The sequence below is a fragment of the Citrus clementina genome, unplaced genomic scaffold, assembly GCF_000493195.1.
Source record: "Citrus clementina cultivar Clemenules unplaced genomic scaffold, Citrus_clementina_v1.0 scaffold_5, whole genome shotgun sequence".
In the NCBI taxonomy this organism is placed as follows: Eukaryota; Viridiplantae; Streptophyta; class Magnoliopsida; order Sapindales; family Rutaceae; genus Citrus; species Citrus x clementina.
In genome coordinates, this window is record NW_006262201.1 from 30,058,923 (window position 1) to 30,079,055 (window position 20,133).

General features: G+C 35.5%; 1 protein-coding gene across 1 annotated transcript in view; it reads right to left on the minus strand.

Moving 5' to 3' along the window:
- LOC18040758 (probable disease resistance protein At4g27220) overlaps nucleotides 1-7,571 on the minus strand; it is a 28,031-nt gene extending 20,460 nt beyond the window's left edge. Inside the window, exons 1-4 of the mRNA XM_006432937.2 lie at nucleotides 4,992-7,571; nucleotides 4,173-4,262; nucleotides 3,113-3,547; nucleotides 2,659-2,934 (exon numbers count right to left, since the gene is read on the minus strand). Coding sequence (XP_006433000.2) covers nucleotides 2,659-2,934; nucleotides 3,113-3,547; nucleotides 4,173-4,262; nucleotides 4,992-7,376 — 3,186 coding nt within the window. The 5' untranslated portion in view covers nucleotides 7,377-7,571. The remainder of the gene's footprint in view (nucleotides 1-2,658; nucleotides 2,935-3,112; nucleotides 3,548-4,172; nucleotides 4,263-4,991) is intronic.
- Between the last annotated feature and the right edge of the window lie 12,562 nt (nucleotides 7,572-20,133).

Here is a 20,133-nt window from a genome sequence, read left to right on the forward strand (position 1 = left end):
CATAACTAGCAAACACTACAGAACAAAAAGAGCTCCCAGCAATAAACGCATAAAAATCCCACCAGAAACCAGAAAACCCAAAAGATCAATACTTGGTAAACAAACAAATCAAATCAAATAAAACAAAAAGAAGAGAAATTTACCATTAACACTCATATCAGAAACGTTAGTATCCAAAGAAGCCCGTACACAGAATCTTGGAACCTTCACTTGAACCCGAGACCAACAAACACCAGTAACTGAAGTTGCAGGAAACAGAAGTGAAGAACCCATATTGAAATAAAAGAATCCAAACCCAAAGTGCCACATCTAAATATGATGGATCCACTTAAAATAAACATATAAAAATCTTCAATATGAGTGCGAAAATGTGTGGGGGAAAAAACTAAAAAGTGGTTTACCATGCAGCAATATGAATTTTAAGCTCTCTTTTCTTATGTCACTCAAGGCATTGGCTGGATGGCCAAACAGCAGAGTTCAAGTGTACAATAGAGAATCGAAATTTTCCTTTGTAAATGTTCATAAGTATTTACCACAGATTTTTAAGTTATTCTTGATAGATCCCCTACCACATACGCTATAATATTTCTCTCCTTTTAATTTAAAAGTAAATCATGCATAATAACGCACTTGTAAAGAAATGAAATTTTCGGTAATTAACTGACAAAATAAAAAAAAAGGATTATGCGAAAGAAGTTAATATAGAGTAAGTCGAGTACTTGACAATCAAAGTAATTTACTCGAGGTTGAGTAAGGATAGTACGATACTTTCTCAAGTTTTCTGAGGACATTCATGTGACATTGGACTATTGATTATAGTTAGAGAGAAGTCCAAGGATGTAAGTGATGATGATAGATTCAGAATTCTTTTGAAGAAAATATTTTATATAAACTTAATTATATGGTATAAAATGATTGGCCTTAATAAAATTAAAAAATAATAAAAATAATACACGCCTGGGTCATGCAATATTTTCAACCAACTAATTTACACGCAAAATTAAAACTTTATGAGTACATTTATTTGCTAGCAGAAACTCTGCCAAATTTTCCGAAATGTGAAAGTGAACACTTTTAACAGCGGCACAAAATGCCTGTGATAATGAAACAATGTGCCATCCTTAAACTAATATTATTAGAAACTATAAGTGAAAGTTTTCAGAAAACATGTGATAAGTTTTTCTCGGAATTTGTTTTCTCCTTTGTTTTGATTTACGCGAGAGATAGTTGTAAAGATTGTTTTGATAAGTTTTCAGAAAACATGTGACGAATCGTAGTAAAAAATTTATACATAATAATTGAATGAGATCCATGGTTCACAATTGCAAATTAAAGGTTGGTTTTATAATAAAAATCGTTTTGTGCATACCAAATTAGAAAAGATTATAAGTAAATTAAGATTTTCAAAATTTGACTAGTACTATATTACGTACATCAATATAATATAAATTTGTTATATTTATATATGTTATTCTGTAACTAATGCTTTCAAAAATTTTATACTTGTATGTTTGAACAACTTTTTTTCGCTTTCTATTTATATACGATATTATTTATGTTTACATAAATTTTCATATGTACCCAAATTAAGTATTAAATACACACACTCTGGTAAGACACATTTCTAGTATCAGACAATGATATTATATTGAATGTAATGCTTCAATGAATTTTATTACTATATACTAAAATACTCAACGATCTTCATTAAAAAAAAAAAAAAGAAATTGCATGATTAGAATGATTAAAGTTCATTTAATGACGAGTTTCATCATTGACTGTGTCGAAACAGAACAGCAATCCACAATACACTCAACACGAGAGGCGCACACAAGCATGCATGAATCTTCCACCATTAAACCTGAAATCATAAAATGAAAGAAACAAGGTGAGTGTTGTTTTACGGTCTGAAAGCCGATTCGAAATAATAATAATAATAGACCTTTGTTAATAGTTACTACTAGTGGTCACTGCCTTGTCCATCTTCCTTCTCTGTATTATCGTCCTCTTCCAAGCCGCTGTCATCTGACCAAACCCCAGCAACCATGGGAAAAATCACCTACTTGTTTTAGGAGCAGGAGCAGGAGCAGGAGGAGGAAATTAAGTTAGGGATTTGGAGTGATAGGGAAAAAGCTGATTGTTGAGAAATATGTATACCTTTTGTATGGTTGTGTTAAGGTCGCCCTTCCAAGCCCAACGTGCTTCACTCCGCCGCTGCACTTCGTGTAATTTGGGTGTACTTAAATTTCCTTCAGAGAAAATCTTCATATCGGGGCAATCATCCACCACTAATATTTCCAAAGATGGGAACTTGAAAGCACAATTGCCAGAGCAGAAGCTTGTCAAACTTTTTAAGTCTAAAAGCTTCAACTCCTTCAATTCTCTGAAAGTAATAACCTCATCTTTTGCCACAACATCATCCACCAATACTATTTCTGTTATCATAACGCATGATTTTATCTTCATATATCTAAGTCGCACCAGAGACTTTGCAATTGAGGATGTTAATACGATTTTCAATCTTTCGCAACTGAATACCACCAGATTTGTAAGATTCTGAAAGGATGTCGACGATGGCACTAGATTGACCAAACGGTCACACCCCTTTACACGTAGAATAACCAAGTTGTTCGTAACAGAGGACTCCCTTATCAAAATGTTCTCCAGATGATAACAATTATTTGCTTCACTTATTTCTACTGCCATACCATTTTCAACCTTCTCTTTCGGCGACCGGCCACCATATCCTTGTATTTGGAGGACTTTCATTGTGTGAAGTCTCTGGAGGAAGTCATCAAGTGATACAATAGTCGGCTCATCAACCAACTCCACAAAAAGATATTTTAGTTTGCAAAGCAAGTCTTCAAAAAATAGATATTTATTTGTTCCTATGTACTTTGCATCAACTTTCAACTCTTCCAAATTAGGGAATACCTGGGAGATCGATCAGAACCAAAAAAAAAAAAAATACAAGATGAATCAGTTGATGAGAATTATAAGTTACCACTAATTTATACAATATATTTTATTCAATAAATCAATAAATACAAGATAAACTTTCACAGTACATACATAAGAATTGAAAAATTGATTATAAAACTCTTGTACGTACCCTTTCCGTCAAGATATTAGTAGTTCTTTTGCATCTCGCCATGAATTCAGGACATCCAGATATCCCTAATTCTTTCAAGGATGGAAATTCAAGATTATCAAGATCTCCAGTGCAGAAGCTTGTGAACTTTTCAAGATCAGACATCCTCAGAGATTGCAACTGGGGAAACGTTACAATATTATTCTTCATTTCTTCTTGGTTGTCCACGACTATTAACTCTTCCAGGACAGGACATTTGACTATCATAATGTGTTGGAGTCGAACAAAGCTACTAACTGTACAAGATGAAAATAGACATCTTAAATTCATACAGCTGTACAGGGTCAAGCGCGTTAAATTCTGAATACCACAAGACATGACTGCAACTTGGTTCAGCCAAATCCTCTCAACATTTATTGAATACAACATCAACTCCTCCAAATTTGGTAATGCAACCTGCACGATCAAAAAATTAACTTGTTAATTACAAGCAACAATGATTTCTGTTGATGGACAAATCAATAAAATTACTCTTTCTCTGTTTATAGTTCTTTTCAGTTTTTCATACAAACAACCGTTAATCAAGTTTTCCAAATTATTCCTTACTAAATTTTGGTTGATTCGCAATAGGACCTACTATCCAGCGCGAGCAGTTCTCGGGGATTTAACTACTGGCACCTCGATTATATAAAAATTTAGACGGCGGCTAATATAATTTATATGTATTCTAATGACGTATATTAAAGAAAATGATTAACCATAATTTCAATCAACTTATTAGTCTATATATATATATATATATATATATAATATTCAGCGATTACAACATATTTAGTATTCCATAACATGATGTTTATAATAATAATTATTATTAATTCACTTATTGTGTCAGAGTATCTTTTCTTTCTCTAAGAATGTATTTGTTACACCCTACTATACTTCGGATGAAAAATTTAGAATAATTGTGAAATATAATTATTAATCACTCTTTGCCATATTTGTTACCAAACAGGAATATAACAAAGAAAAAAAACAAAAATTATAGAGAATTAATAAGACGATTGACTTATTAATAACTGACCTTCTCAGGGAAAAGTGTATTATAAATTTGGACATTGTCCTCCAAAATGATTTCATGTGACTGCAAATCATTAGCTGATTCCTCTTGTCTCTGTTGACATTGCAGGTATCTTGATTTTAGAGTGTAAACTTAATTGTGAGCACAATCTTAATGCATAGATACAAGATCTTTAAAAATTAGTATAAGAAACTTAGCACTAAATCCAAATTTGATATTTTGGATTCCATGATTAAGATTTTTTAAATAAAAATTTAATAGAGTTAATTTAAAAATAAAAATTAAATATGAAAAATAAACTTGCAATTATGGATTTAATTTTAATAAATAATGAATGTTCTCTTTATATTTTTTTTAAAAGGTAAAAGAGCGTACAAAGCCCAAATTCATTTTTTTAAGTCCTTTACTCTCCCATGATTCAAACTTGGGTGGTTGTAGGAGGACTGCAAATATATAAGACAGTTAACTTCACTTTTTTTTTCTTTTTTTTTTTGTTGAGAGAAAAGAGAAGAAGGATATTACAAAGCATGAAGCTCGTGCAATATAAGGGCAATTATGGTTTTTTCTTTAAATTAAAATGGTAAGATTCTGAAGCTAAAAGATTAAAATATTAATTAAATTGCAAACATTAAAGATTTTTTTTGCAAATGGTTGCTTTTAAAATGAGAATAATATAATATTTGAAGACTTTTCAAAATTAATTACTGTGATGCACTAGAAATTTCTAGCTTTAGTCTAATGTATAAATTGACAAAACGATATTCGAATCCCAGGTGAAAAGAACCCTCTCATACCAATTATTTAAATTAGGAATGATCATACCTTTGACTCTGCCGGATTGAGGGCGAGCCAGAGACGCTTGAGATGGGAAGAGCCCACTTTGACTAATTCATTACGAAAATAATCGACATCTTGCTCTTGCAATCGCCATAACTCAAGGTCTTCAATTCTCTGCAGTTGCACGATCAGCGAATCCTTCAAGCAAATCTTGTTATTTAGCTCGAGACTGAATTCACGACACCCAATGCCGGTGCTCTCCCAATAGCCATCATCTCCAATGCGTATGCTGTACCTTTCCAGCTTCTCCAAGAGCAGGCCTCTGGGCAGAGTGCTGACGTCACGGGCGCGTAATTCCAAAGAGGTCAAGTTGGGCAAATGCTTCAACTCCTCAAGGCTTGCATTCTTAACCCCTTCTTCCACCTCCACCTCCCAAGCAGCAAAGCTTTGACCTATATATAGTTCTTCTAAACGGGATAATTTTGACAGTATATTTGGTGGAATAACTTCTAGGTCCTCACAATGTCTCAAATCAAGCAACTTTAGCCAAGTCAATTCACCTACTTCTACCGGCAACTTCTTAATATCAGAATCTCTTAGGCAAAGGATTTCTAGTTTCTTCAAGTCTCCTACAACACTTAGATCAGGCAGGTAGCACCAACACAAACTCAGTGTTCGAAGGTTTGACAGGAGACCAAGTGATGAAGGCAATGACCGTAGATCCATGTTAGTCAAGTTTACAACTCTGACCTCGATCATGCTCTTGAAAAAGTTGTCTGGAATTGTTACTCGTGAATATTCCCAAGGATCATCACTTATAAAAAGAAGTTCGAGCTGAGGACATTCCAGTACTTTAGGAAGCAAATTAGTGTTGATATCATGTAAGACGATTGAAGTGCAATGCTTTATTGCACTTCCGTCCGACCATTCCCTGCAACCATCAACCTGCTCATTTGTAGCAGTAAACACATTTCGTTCAGTAGATGCAATTGATCTGGCGACATCGCGAACTACATCATGCATAGAAAACAACTCTTTCTTCTGGCTTATATGGTCAAGCAACATACAAGAAGCTTTGAGTGTGCGCACCAATGTATGTACTCGATTTCGTGCTACTTCAATCTTATTCACACCTTGAAATAAACCCAATCCCATACCACACATTAACAAGTCTTCAATAGATGCTATGGCTGTATATCCTATTAGCAAAAAGATGTTCTTGAGATCATCCCTTCCTAGTTTATTGTAGCTCAACTCGATAGCTTTAAATGCGGCTGGCTGTACATCCTTAAAATTCGATGAAGAAGGCCTTCTTAGCTGTTCCAATGCATCCTTCCATTCACGTATGCTCTTGTTCCTTAATGCCCTTGCAACCGTCACAATGGAAACTGGTAGACCTGCACATTCCTTTGCCACATCCCTTGCTACCTCTTTCAATTCATTACCTTCAACATAATCACCTGCCATCTTCGTGAATAGACTCCAAGCTTCATCTTCTTTTAAAAATCCAACTGGGAAATTTTTTCGAGACTCCATCTCTCCAGACAATACTTCTTCACTCCTCGCCGTGAACAGCACTTTACATCCCATGTGATCATCTCCGTGAGGAATTCCGACATCCAACAAATCAAGATTTTCCCAAATATTATCCAAGATTACAAGGATCCTCTTCTCTTTCTTCAGTCGATCATAGAGTCTTCTTGCCCTACCCGATTCACTCTCCTCATCAAATTTTAGACCTAGTTTATCCGCGATTTCTCCTTGAAGCTTTCTTACGTCTCGACTCTCAGACACCTCAGAAAAAACCACCTGATCGAAAAGCTTGTCACTCTCTGCTTTTCTAGCAACTTCTTTAGCTAGCGTCGTCTTTCCGATTCCGCCCATTCCATAAATCAAAAGCATGTTGACATTGGGATTTTTTAATGCATCAATTATTTCATTCAGAATGGACGTTCTTGATTCAAAGGCCTCGAAGTCTTTGTTAGGCATAAGCAAGGTATCCTCCGGAATGATGCTGTAGGAAATACTATTAACTGGTCTAGCGTCCCGGACTTTGACAACAGCCTCCTTCTGCCTCTCTGCTTCCTTGCTAAGTCGAGGGCGGGTCTTCAAATTAGGACATGACCCCTTGAAACAACGCTTATTTGCAGTGGCTTCATCTTCTGTAAATTTATCTGCCTCTTCAATGACACTGTTGGCCGTTGCAAGCCAATTCTCAACGTTCTCTTCAATCTCTTCTCCTTTTCTTTTAGCCTCATCAACCTGGTGCTCTGTACTCACCCTCTCAGACTTTAGTTTCGCAACTTCAGTGTTGAGATTCTGTAAGTTGCTCGTGTACTTACTCTCACGCAAATAGCTAATTTGGCGATATGCGGGAGGAGCCAAGCACTTTACAACTTCTAAAACAATAGTAAGAATGATTTCAGCCATCTTCAGTCCTTTGTCCTTGTCTCTCTATCTCTCTTTTTCTGAATTTTGGAAAAACAATTCAACAAGTGACCGCAACAAGATGGAACACAAGTGACCACAACAAGATGGAACAAAATACAAAGGAAAAAAAATACAAAGAGTGGATGGAGAATAAAACAGAGACAGCGTCACAGCTAGACACAATTAGATAGAGAACAGAGGAAAACCAAATAACAAGACTTAAGATTACAACAAACAGAGGCCGAGGTGGATATATATACTTGGAGAATAAAATTCAAGAGCAAAGCGAGTGCTGGGCTGCAGTTTCTTAAGGAGATTTATATATCATCCTCAAAAATAAATATTTTAAGGTAGGTATTTAGACTATTTCATCATAAAATAAATGTAATTAATTTTCATAAATATGTGATATCAATATTTATTTATTTTTTTAATTACTGATGGCCTTTGAATATACGATACATATTACTAATTCAAAAAATAAATTGTGATTATTTGTTAATGTATATGATTACTTGTGATGGTAAACAAGGTAGATATGGTATATTTTGAAGTAGAAAAAAAAAAACAAAAGAAAAAACAGAGCTTTTACCATTGCTTGCCTTATCATCTTTTAAATTAAAGTTATTATTCTTTTATTTTTCAAGTTGCCAACTCATACGCATTTTCTTTTATTGAATTTGAAGATCAATGATTATAAATTTGTGTGAAAATTTTAAGCCAAAATTTTAAATTAAAATAATCATTAAGTTATTAAAAAATAATAACTTAATATAACAAATATTATATCATATACTTTATTGCTACAAGATTACAAAACCTTATATTATATTATGTTTCCATATTTCTCCTTTATAGTGAAGACTCATACTTTTTCTCTAGTAGATGTTAAAGTATTGGCTTAAACTTTTTAACCAGCACAGTAAACCCTTAAGCCTATATATGCTATAATGTCCCTCTTCCCTCACAGATCAAACACTATTTTTCAAAATATTATATCTTTAGACTTAACAAAATATCTTTTAACCATATATGTACAGTTTGTTTGATCTCTTTTAAATATTGGAGATTACAACAGAACAGATGCGAATTAGCAGTGACGCTGAGTTTAGAAGATTGAAGTTAAGAAAATTAAGGAAAGGGTAAGGATGTATTTTCAAAGTGAATTATTGAGAGATCTTTGAAGATTACTTCCGTCAAGAGCTGGGTCCTATACTCTTAACCCTTTGTCCTCCAGTCAACCATAAGACAAATTATTATTGAGTGTGAGCAGACATTAACCACCAAATTTTCAAACTTGTGATCCTTATTGAATCTGCATTCCCCTTTACAAAAGTAAAAAAAAAAAGTGCAAATAACGAAACAAAATTCTGTTCCTTGACTGCAAGTGCTGTCGGCATTTTCAGACTTGTAAGACCCTTCTACTTGCAAGATACCACTGAATTTGTCTTTTTTTTTTTAAATTACACTATATTATCTTATATTTTATAAAAAATTTAATAAATATTATAAATTATAAATTTTTATATTTAATATTCTCAAAATAAATTATCAAACAAATGATTCATTTATTATTTTTTCTTTTAAATTTTTGTTATTAAGAAGATTTTTGGATATTAAGCGTGAAGGGCTCCACTGATCGCTAATTTTGCAGCAATTGCCCTTTTCTTTCTCCCCTAATTGTTTTGAAAAATATCTAGTCTCATTCAGCGAAGTATCCAAGGCCAAAGGGCTAAAAGATGGGACACCCACATGTGCTTCTAATTAAAAAGGGTTATTTTTCGCTACCCCACATGTTTTGACAAATCATATTGTGTACCCATTTGTTTCAACAATCATCAGTGTGCACCCATTCTGTTAAATTCAGCCGTTTAGTTTAACCAATCAAGGGTAAAATGGATATTGTACAATAAATGAATAAAAAATCAAGTTAAACTGTTTACACAGAAGAAAGAGAACAAGGAGAAGTAAAAGAACAACATCATTTCTGAAAAAACAACTCCATCTCTGCAAATCGTACCATCCAAGAGCATAAATCAAAGCAAATATGGAGGGAAAATATTATGTGTTGGAGTTGATGTTCTTATATCCCCATCTAGAGTAAGAGGTTTTGACATGGTAGCGTCTTATGACACCATTGTATTACAAGTTATCATTGGTAGTTTTTTGGCTGAAGGCTGGAAGGAGTCAAGATCATGGATGCAACCAAAACCATTGTCTTCTTCTATGCCAAAATTCATCCTAGAAGCATCAGCAATTGGAAGCCCACCATCACATGGAAACTTAAGTGAATCATCTGGTGGACCTGGAAGCCCTCTAAACCACAGCACCGAAGGAGGCTGCAGTAACAGCAATCCGCCAAGCATACTGAAATTTAATGAGTTGGTGTTGTGTGATTCAGCATCAGTTTTTATTTTTTAAAATGCATATTAACAGTGACTGGTGGCATTTTTGAAATTTAATGATTTGAAATTCAAATTGGGGACAAAATCACCATTTCACAAAATAATTGTCAGAATGGTTAAAATAAACGGCTGAATTTAACGGAATGGGTGCGCGGTGATAATTGTTGAAATAAGTGGGTTTACGGTAAAATTTGTCAAAACATGTGGGGGGTGGCCAAAAATAACCGAATTAAAAAATCTAAAGTTAGGGGGACCATAACTTACATTTAATATAATTTATGATAGGAGTCCACTTATGTTACCACTGTACAACAGGTTTGGTCTTTTCTGACTCAATTGCTGTAAAAGTTTGTTGAGCCCCTTGTACTCGATATTATTTACTATTTATTTATAAGTATTATAAAAATTTTTGCTTACTTGTTAAAACAAACCTCTCGGCCCCACTTCCCTTTTTTTTTTTTTGAAAAGCCCCACTCCCCTTGTACTCGATATTTTTTACGCGTTTCTCTTTTCTCTCCCCCACGTGAACACTTTTGCCTTTTGCTCGTTCACGTGAAAGTCAGTTTAGAATTTTGATCTTATTTCACAGAGCTAATTTTTTTATCACAAGCAGGAGAGAAACGGCATTTCTTAGCAGTAGTTCATCACTGTAGTAGCGAGCGAGTGAGGAACAAAATTACCAACAATTCTCAAAAAATAATTATAAAAAATGATCACATGCTATAATTAATCATGACACTTTGACAACATTACTCCCACCGAGCAAAAGTTAACAGCATCTTCTCCCACATTTTTAAAAAAAAAATTGTATTATATAACCCACCAAAAGTATAAAGAGTCTTTTCTTATTAAAATTAATAAATTACTCTTTATATTGAGAAATTAAAATTTAAAATGAGAATGATGGGCGATGTTCATTTCTTAAAATAAAAATAAAATTTATGAAGTTTATCTATTTTTAGAATTAAAGAATAAGAACTTAATTTCTTATGGGGAGTGTTGGAAATCAAGTTCTTATTCCTTAAACTCTCAATTTTACCTCACAAAAATTTATAAGTTCACTTTTATCTTTAATTAAAATATTATTATGTTATTATTATGGTTATTATTCTTATTTTTGTAGTAGTTGCTGTTGTTTTTGTTGATGATGATGATAATAGTTGATAATAAAATTAATAATAATAATGAAAATATAACTATAATTTTAACAGCTACAATAATAATCATTAATATTATCGTTGTTGTTCTTATTATTATTATTATTATTATTATTACTACTACTACTATCCTATTATATTATTATTATTAAATAATTATTTTGAATAATAATAATCTCAATTATTATAACAAACAACGACAATAATGAACTAATGTCATTTTCATAACTTATAACAATTTATTTTTTATTTCAAGACAAAATAAACATATTAATAATAATACAGGTCATTTCGATTATGATTCTTACAGGTAAAATAAATAATTTATTATGATTTTCACATCATAATCATAATTCTTATAGTATTATCTTTATTTTAAAATACTTTTTTTATTTATATTTATTATAAATTAATTAAATTATACCAATGAAAATTAAATAAAAATTTAAGTAATAAAAATGAGAAAATATATGTTTCCGTTTGAATAAAAAATTAATAATAAAATATTTTTCTTATTTTTTAATATTTTTATTATGAAGAAAATATATTTTTCTTTTTTTAATTATTTTGAAAAAATATCCAGACTCATTCTGCAAAGTACCCGAGGCCAAAGCGCCGAAAGATAGGACACCCACATGTGCTTTTATTTACAAAATCTAAAGTTAGGGTGGGTGTCCGAAACTTAAATTTAATATAATTTATAATTAGGTAAAATTCTTTGATTGACCCATTAAATTTTATTATTCTACTACTTATTTTTATATTAAAAAATTAGTAATGTAGAAAAATTCTTAAAAGTTAATGGAGAAGGAAAAGAAAAAGAAAAAGTGTAAATGAACTGTATTCACCTAAGTTTCAAACACGTGGTTCAATCTGAATTCGCTTTTTTCAAAAGTAAATACAAAAGAAAATATAAAGAAAAAAAATTAAACGAGACAAAAATCTGTGGCGTGGGTCATTCATATCTTTTGTCATTTCTTTTTTAGAGGTACATGGGGTGGATATTTTGAAGTGACAAGCAGAGCTTTTACTGTTGCTTGCCTTATCATCTTTTAAAATTAGAGTTACTATTCTTTTATTTTTAAGTAGCCAACGGATGGTAGCCAACTCATCCATGTTCTCTATTATTGAATTTAAAGATCAATGATTTATGTTAATAAATATTTTGTTAACTATCAAAGTTTTTATTTCAAAATTACTGTTATAATTCATTAATTTTTCAATTTTTCCTTTTTCTATTCACACAACAGATTGATTTGCCCTCCAAAAAAATGTATTAGATTGTTTAATATTGTAACATCAAGAAACTTATAATAAATTTTTAAAGAGATAACTAGAGAATGTTAGCCTCGCATCTACTCAAAATTAATAAATATACCACTAATTCCTTATTATTTTTATAAAACTAATAACTTTCTTGGTAGTATAATTTTATAGTATTATCCTTATTTGTAAGTATATTTTTATTCATATTTATTATAAATTAATTAAATCATATCAATAAAAATTAAAATAGAATAATATGTTTTGGTGTGAATAAAAGATTGAAAATAAAAATATTTTTCTTATATTTTTTGTTATTTTTAAATGTTTTTCATATAATAAATGTACATTTTATATTCTTAAGATGAATTTTGAGTAAATGACTCATTTACTCATTTTTTTTCTTTAAATTTTTGTTACTAGGAGGATTTTTAGATATAATGAAAATTGTAAGGTAGTAAGTAATATATAATAATTTTAATAGAGAAAAATAAAAAAATCTCTTATTTTAAAATATAAGAAGAAAAATAATTAATTTTAAGAAATTTTAGAAGATATTTCAATATGCTGTGGATCACACCCTCGAATCTTTGTCGTCTCAGTCAACTAAAAGGACAGAATATTGAGCGTGAAGGCTCAACTGATTGTTAATTTCACAGCAATTACCTTTTTTTTCTTCTTTTTTTCCTAATTATTTTGAAATGGTAGGTAGCAATTGCTTACATCAAAATATTTAGACTCACTCGGCAAAGTATCCGAGGCCAAAATGCCAAAAGGTGGGACACCCACGTGTGCATCTAATTACAAAGTCTAAAGTTAATGAAAAGAAAAAGAAAAAGTATAAATGAACGATATTCATTCAAACATCTAGTTCAATATGAATTTCTTTTTACCAAAAGTAAATTTGGGCGAGACTTTGCGAGGGGCCTCGGTGTGCCCGCGGGGAGTCGTCGGCTGAGCGCTGCCCAAAAATAAGCGTCCGAAGGTCGTACGCTCGCGTGTGAGGCTGCCCTTGCTCGCGCGGCAACGTAGAGTATGCTCACGCACGAGGCTGCCCACGCCCAGTCGCAAGTAGGGCAGCGCGCGCGACAAGTGGTTGCCCACTCTCGCGCACAAAACAAGCTTATAATAGAGCAGCTCCAGGCATATGAGGCAGTAGCCATAAGACATAATTTTGAGAATGGTGAGTGTGGAAACAGGGAGGAATTTCATAAGGTCAAAAATGGGATATTGGCGGGCGAGGCTTTGCGAGGGGCCTCGGTGTGCCCGCGGGGAGTCGCGGGCACAGCCGCACCCCAAAATAACGCCCCAAGGTCGGGGTGATAAAAAGGCCTCAGTGCCCCGAGACGGGTGTGCTATAGCCTTGGTGGGGGGCGCGGGCGAAGTTCGTCCGCCAGCGCGGCCGTGCCCGCAACTTCCGGCGGGCACACTGAGGCCCCTCGCAAAGCCTCCCCCTATACCGAGTCCGGCGGACGAACTTCGCACGCGCCCCCCACCAAGGCTATAGCCCACCCGTTTCGGACGAGACTTTGCGAGGGGCCTCGGTGCACCCGCGGGGAGTCGCGGGCACAGCCGCACCCAAAAATAGTGCCCCAAGGTCAGGGTGCCGAAAAGGCCCCTAGGGGCCCCGAGACGGGTGGGCTATACTGCCTCAAGGTCGGGTGCTAAAAAAGCCCCAGGGGCCCCGAAACGGGTGGGCTATAGCCTTGGTGGGGGGCGCGGGCGAAGTTCGTCTGCCGGACTCGGAATGAAGCGAGGCTAAACGAGAGCCCTCGGGTGCGCGGGCGATGCTCGTATGCCGGACTCAGAATGGGGCGAGACTTTGCGAGGGGCCTCGGTGTGCCCGCGAGGAGTCACGGTGCCAAAAAGGCCCCAGGGGGCCCGAGTCGGGTGGGCTATAGTCTTGGTGGGGGACGCAAGCGAAGTTCGTCTGCCGGACTTGGAATGGGGCGAGGTTTTGCGAGGGACCTCGGCGAGCCCGCAGGGAGTCGGCGGCCGAGGACCATCTTGAAGTCATCCATGAGGACGATGGAGAAATCAAGCTTTCCGCTCCACGTACTGAGTGTTAAGTGCACGCCTTGTGCAATTCCTGCAATTGACTTGGCGGGTGAGTTTACCGCTTTCATCGTGCCTCTTTTCATCTCGATTCCCGAGGCCCGCTGGTCCCATTGGACGAAACGGAACCACAATCAGATGCCTCGATCATGAGTTACGGCCAAAACCGGTAAAAACAACCCCGATCTTACCCCCCGCTGGCGATCAAAACCCGCTAACGCACTAGCGGAAAAAGGCCCCGAGACGGGTGGGCTTTAGCCTTGGTGGGGGGCATGGGCGAAGTTCGTCCGCCGGACTCGGAATGGGGCGAGGCTTTGCGAGGGGCCTCAGTGTGCCTGCGGGGAGTCGTGGGCACCCTGCCCTTCGGGGCCCAAAAATAAGCGCCCGAAGGTTGGGGTAGCAAAGGCCCCAACGAAAAAAGGCCCCGAGACGGGTGGGCTATAGCCTTGGTGGGGGGCGCCGCCGCACAATTCATCCTCCGCGGCCCTTTCCCCACTCCCCGGTGGGTCCGAGGTGTCCCGGAGAGTTACGAACTTGACGTGATAAGTTGTATATTTCACGTGAAGTGTTACATCCTTACTTCTTCAGCTTCCTTGTACGTTCACTTCTTAAGAATCTGGCTATGTTTTTTTAATTTTAGGTATTTTTAGTGTTGAAATCTGGCTTGTAGTTGGGCTTAATGAGTAGTGTAAAGATTGTTGATCAATGATTAATGTGCTTGTTGCTGATTTATTTCTGTTTTTGTTTCAGATTGGTGAGTGTCGCCTTGGTGGGGGGTGAGGGCGAAGTTCGTCCGCCGGACTCGGAATGGGGCGAGGCTTTGCGAGGGACCTCGGGGATGCAGCCCAGCCTCGCATGCCAGCAGCACATGCTCGCGGGCAAGGATGGGCGCTCGCGCGGGGCATACAGTAGGCAGTCGCGCGGTAAACTGCCCACGCTCTCGAGGCAAGCAGCTCCTAGTCGGGCAAGGCAGTGCGCGCTCGCCACCAAGGCAAGTAGCCCAAGCTCGCGCGAGGAAGTCAGGCCAGGCTTGTGCGCGCGCGTGGGGTGAGGCTTCGTAAGGGGCCTCAGTGTGCCCGCGGGGAGTCGTGGGCATAGCCGCACCCAAAAATAGTGCCCCTAAGGTGGTGGGGGGCACGGGCGAAGTTCATTCGCCGGGCTCTGAATGGGGCGAGGCTTTGCGAGAGGCCTCGTTGTGCCCACGGGGAGTCACGGGCACAGTCGCGCCCAAAAATAGTGCCCCAAAGTCGGGGGGCCATTGACTGGTGTACCACGATCATATTTAACTGTTGTATGCATGAATCCTTGTGACATGACATATAGCCAATTAAATTCTGACATGCGTGCAATAAAGACTGTAAAGTGACCGGTTATTCCGGTTGAATTCACAAGAACTCTTGTTTGTGTGTTTATGTTCCAAGTTGTGTACTCTTTGTTACGAGTTCTCTAATTAGTCTGATATTATCGCAACTGATGCTCAATAATGTTACAGGTTTTATAATATATGTCACTGGTACGATCGCTGTCACAAATTTTGAACGAAAAGTTCCTAATAAAACAAGTTATTTAATTAATTAAATAAGAATAAAATGAATTTGTGAAAAAAAATTTAATTTAATTTTGAATTATTTTAACCAAAATTTAAGTTTTTTTTTTAATTTGTTTAAGAAAATGCGTTTTAATTGGAAAATCAATGAAAAAATTTATGTAACAGAAAAAAAAAAAAAGCAAAACGTTTTGTTTTGGATGGAGGCCATAGATTCCAATATTTCCTTCACGAAAACTACAAAAAATTATCAAAGGCATCAATTTCTACACTCTCACCGAGCAATACTCTTAACCCAGAAGAAAGTGTATAAACCAACCCCAATCAGTCCATCAATGTCGTCAACCTCATACAATATAAAAAAAATCCGTGTCCATTAAACCGTCTTTATTGAGCCATTAGACTATTCGTGTCATCTTCCCATCTCGTTGTAGTATTTTGCCGTTCAAATCTAGTTATCAATTGGGGAAAATGGGGACCAATCTGCAAGTCTTTAAAATAGATAGGAACTTTAATTGGGCACTATGTTCACAGTGGTGGACCCAGCAGCATTAATATTTAAGGTGGAGCTATTTGTATCTTAAAAATGATTTTAAATATTCTAATTTCAATAAGAATATATATTATAAAAATATTTATTATATAAGTTATTGGACAATATATTATAAGTCAATATTATATAATTACTTTGAACACTTATATAGCACAATCCTAATTTAATTTATTATTCTCATGACTTAAATATAAAAATTTTTATTTCCAACATCTTAATAAATATGTAGATGAATAATAAGGAAATTAACTTTGAGAAAAAATTAAATACAAAATATGTGTAATACTTTTAAAAATAAAATAAAACAAAAGTATTGCACAAGATTTTTTTTGGGGGGAGGGGGGGGGGGGGGGCTTTGGCCATTCTTCTTCTTCTTCTCCTTCTCTCTCTCTCTTTTTTTTTTTGGGTAGTATTTATGGAACATTTTCTATTGTTATGTTCTCATCACAAGTTATTTTGGGTGTAAAATTCAATATTGAAAATAAATTAAATGAAAAATTAGTAACGAAAATTATGTTAAATTATTTTTTTATAACTTAATTTTTAATTATATTATTGTGAGTATATGCTAAATCTCTTAAAAATAGAGTGTTGAATAATTTTATTAGTTTTTTTTTAAATAAATAAAGTTAAGTAACTTAAAAAGTTTAAGTAAGGATATTTTTGAATTTTAATTAGTGTACAAAGTAAAGTTTAATTTTTTTATAATTAAATTATAAACGTGAAAAATAATAGAATGTTCAAAATAATATTTAGAGTACTAATAATCCTACCTTAATCTTTATCATCACATTATTTTTCATAAAAAATTTACAATTACCTCTTTATTGGATAATTTTGTTCCCTCTCTTACCTTATGTTCCCTTACATTCTCATTTCTGCATCACCATTTAAATTGTAATCATAACGTTAATCTTTATCCATCACATATTTTGCCAAATTTATTCGCACCGCAAAGCTCTTTCCTTTTTTTTTTTTTCCTCCGTTAAGTTTGCTATAATGTACGTGAAGAATAGTTAAAGAGCTCTTTCGTGTCCTTACCCTTTTTTTCGGGTTCACTTTTGCTGCTTTTTAACGTTTCTCCAGAATTCACTTCAACATGACTGGCGCATTTTCTTCTTTCTCGTTGCAACATCAACTGGGCCACCACCTCTTGCCTCTCCCGGTTCCCCTCAATTTTCGTATTCAATGTCCACCGTTGATTGTACATTTATTAAAACTCTGTGGTTATTGTTTTTTTGCATACATTTAATTCCACACGGTCTATCAATAGAGCAGGTGCATCGTAGTTGTGGCCTTAACTGTTATTGGTAACTCAATAGCTAATTCTAATGTTTCATCAAGCAGTTTAGAGATAACCTCTCTCGCTGAACTCCTTGGAGTAACGCAATCCAGTTTTCCAGTGCAATCACCAGACAGTTGAACAGCTTCTGAATTCCCTATGCTTTTCTTGTTTTCTTTTCCATGTAAAGGGAGCTCAGGCTTCAATATATCTGGGGATTGATTACTAATGATAAAGACAACATACGGTAGAGGACACAAATTGTTATTAAAGAATGATGCACTTTTCAACTGAGTATAGTAAAGCAAGAATGGGTAATTAGTTTTACCTGCAACGTGAAAATCTAGACTCCCGACGGTAACCGATCTTTGGTCAAGCAAATAAAGAAGAAGGCGAAGTAAAATTCACTGAGTTGAATGAGCGATCATTGCGTATGGACTTGACTTGTTCAATGGGTGAAAGACTGCTGATATAATTAAAGACTGGAGAATCCTGCACGTTGACAAGCATCATTTTTAATCTAACATAGAGTCTTAAAAACTTTGTCAGTGGCAAATGATCACGACAAGAAATCTGAAGTAGAAACAGCAGAGCTCAACAAATCACTAAGAGAAAATAAGACCAATAACCAAGCAGATAAAAGAAAAGCAAAATAACCCATCTCAAAATCACCGCATGCACAATTAGGGATGGCAATTTCCGGGTCCGGGTCCGGGTCCGGGTTTGGCTGTTCCGGATCCGGACCCGGACACGAAATTTTCATAACCGGACCCGCATTAAACCCGGGTTTTTTTAATCCGGGTCCGGTCCGGGTTCAACCCGGAAAAATCCGGGTTTCCGGATTCCGGGTTTTGAACCCGGATTGCTTATTTTTTTTTTTTTAGAGACCATATAACTTATTTTAACAAGGCACAGGGGATGGGGTTTAATGTTTTAATCTTTTCCCCAACAACACACTACACAATTCTTCCTAGAATTGGTTCAATAAAATTTGATGGATAAAAGGCAAAATAAAAGAACATATAACACATCAGTGACATCACTAGACTACTAGAACCAAATTGTTTAACTTTGGTTCATCAAAATTTGCCGGACATAGGGCAAAAAAACAGAACATATAAACACATCCAGAACCACCAGCCCACTAGAACCAAATTGTTTAACTTTGGTTCATCAAAATTTGCTGGACACAGGGCCAAATAACAGAACATAATAACACATCCAGCTTCTAAAACAAATACAACACAAATACACAATATAAAATCTAAAATTCAAAGTTTTAAAGTAATAAACATCCACAAATACAAATTCATAACATAATTCTATAATTTAAAGCTGAAATTTCCAGCCACTGCCCACTAGTGCTCAGATTTCTAGCCACTGCCCACAGCCCACCAATGCTCAAATTTCCAGCCACCGCCCACTAGTGCTCATATTTCCAGCCACTGCCCACAGCCCACCAGTGCTCAAATTTCCAGCCACTGCGGCACTGCCCACCAGTGCTCAAATTTCCAGCCACTGCCCACCAGTACTAAAGACTAAACTCTGAATCATGCACTTCATTGGACTGTTGTTCACTCATCAAACTTTCATCAATCAAATGCTCTGCAGAAAGTATTGCTTCCTCTGGAATTCCATTTACAAAAAATGTGTAAATCATAAACATAATGAACAAGACAACCAATTAGTGACAAATTGATAATAAGAACAATACAACAAATAATTTGATTCTAATAAATAAAATTTTCATACCTTTTAAGTTTTGTTCAAGCCAAAACCAATTTTGAGTGCACACTAATGCCTCTACTGTGGATGGGTGAAGTCTACTACGATGAGGGCTCAAATGTCTACCTCCAGTGCTAAAAGCAGACTCTGAAGCAATTGTTGATACAGGAATGGCCAAAAAGTCCCTTGCAATCTTTGCAAGTATAGGATATTTGCCTTGATTATTCTTCCACCATGATAAAATGTCAAATTGACTAGTTGAAGGCAAAGTACACTCCTCAAGATAAAACTCTAATTCTGATTTGGAATGAGTATTTTGCGTGTTTTCATTTCTAAATAATGCCCACTCATCAGCCATTTCATCCAAATCTAAATCTAACATATTAGAGTCCTCTCCTCCAGCAGCTTGAGAATTGGCACCATTAACCCCCCCACTTGAATTTGATAGATGATTTACTTCATACTCATGTACTAAATCAACAAATAACTTACGCACTCTTTCAATTTCAGATTCAGCTCTTTCCCCATATATTTTAGGAAATAAAAAGTTAATCAATAACATTTTACGCCTAGGATCTAACATAGTCCCCACTGCAAGAACTCCATGAATAACATCCCAATACTTTTCATACTTTGCAATCATCCTAGTAGCCATATTTTTTATCCCCTCAATTGGTGATTGCAACCATGCATTCATTGACAATCTAATTTCACAAATCTTGGCAAAAAATAAATTAGATGTCGGATATTGTGTCCCCGAAAAAAGTTCTG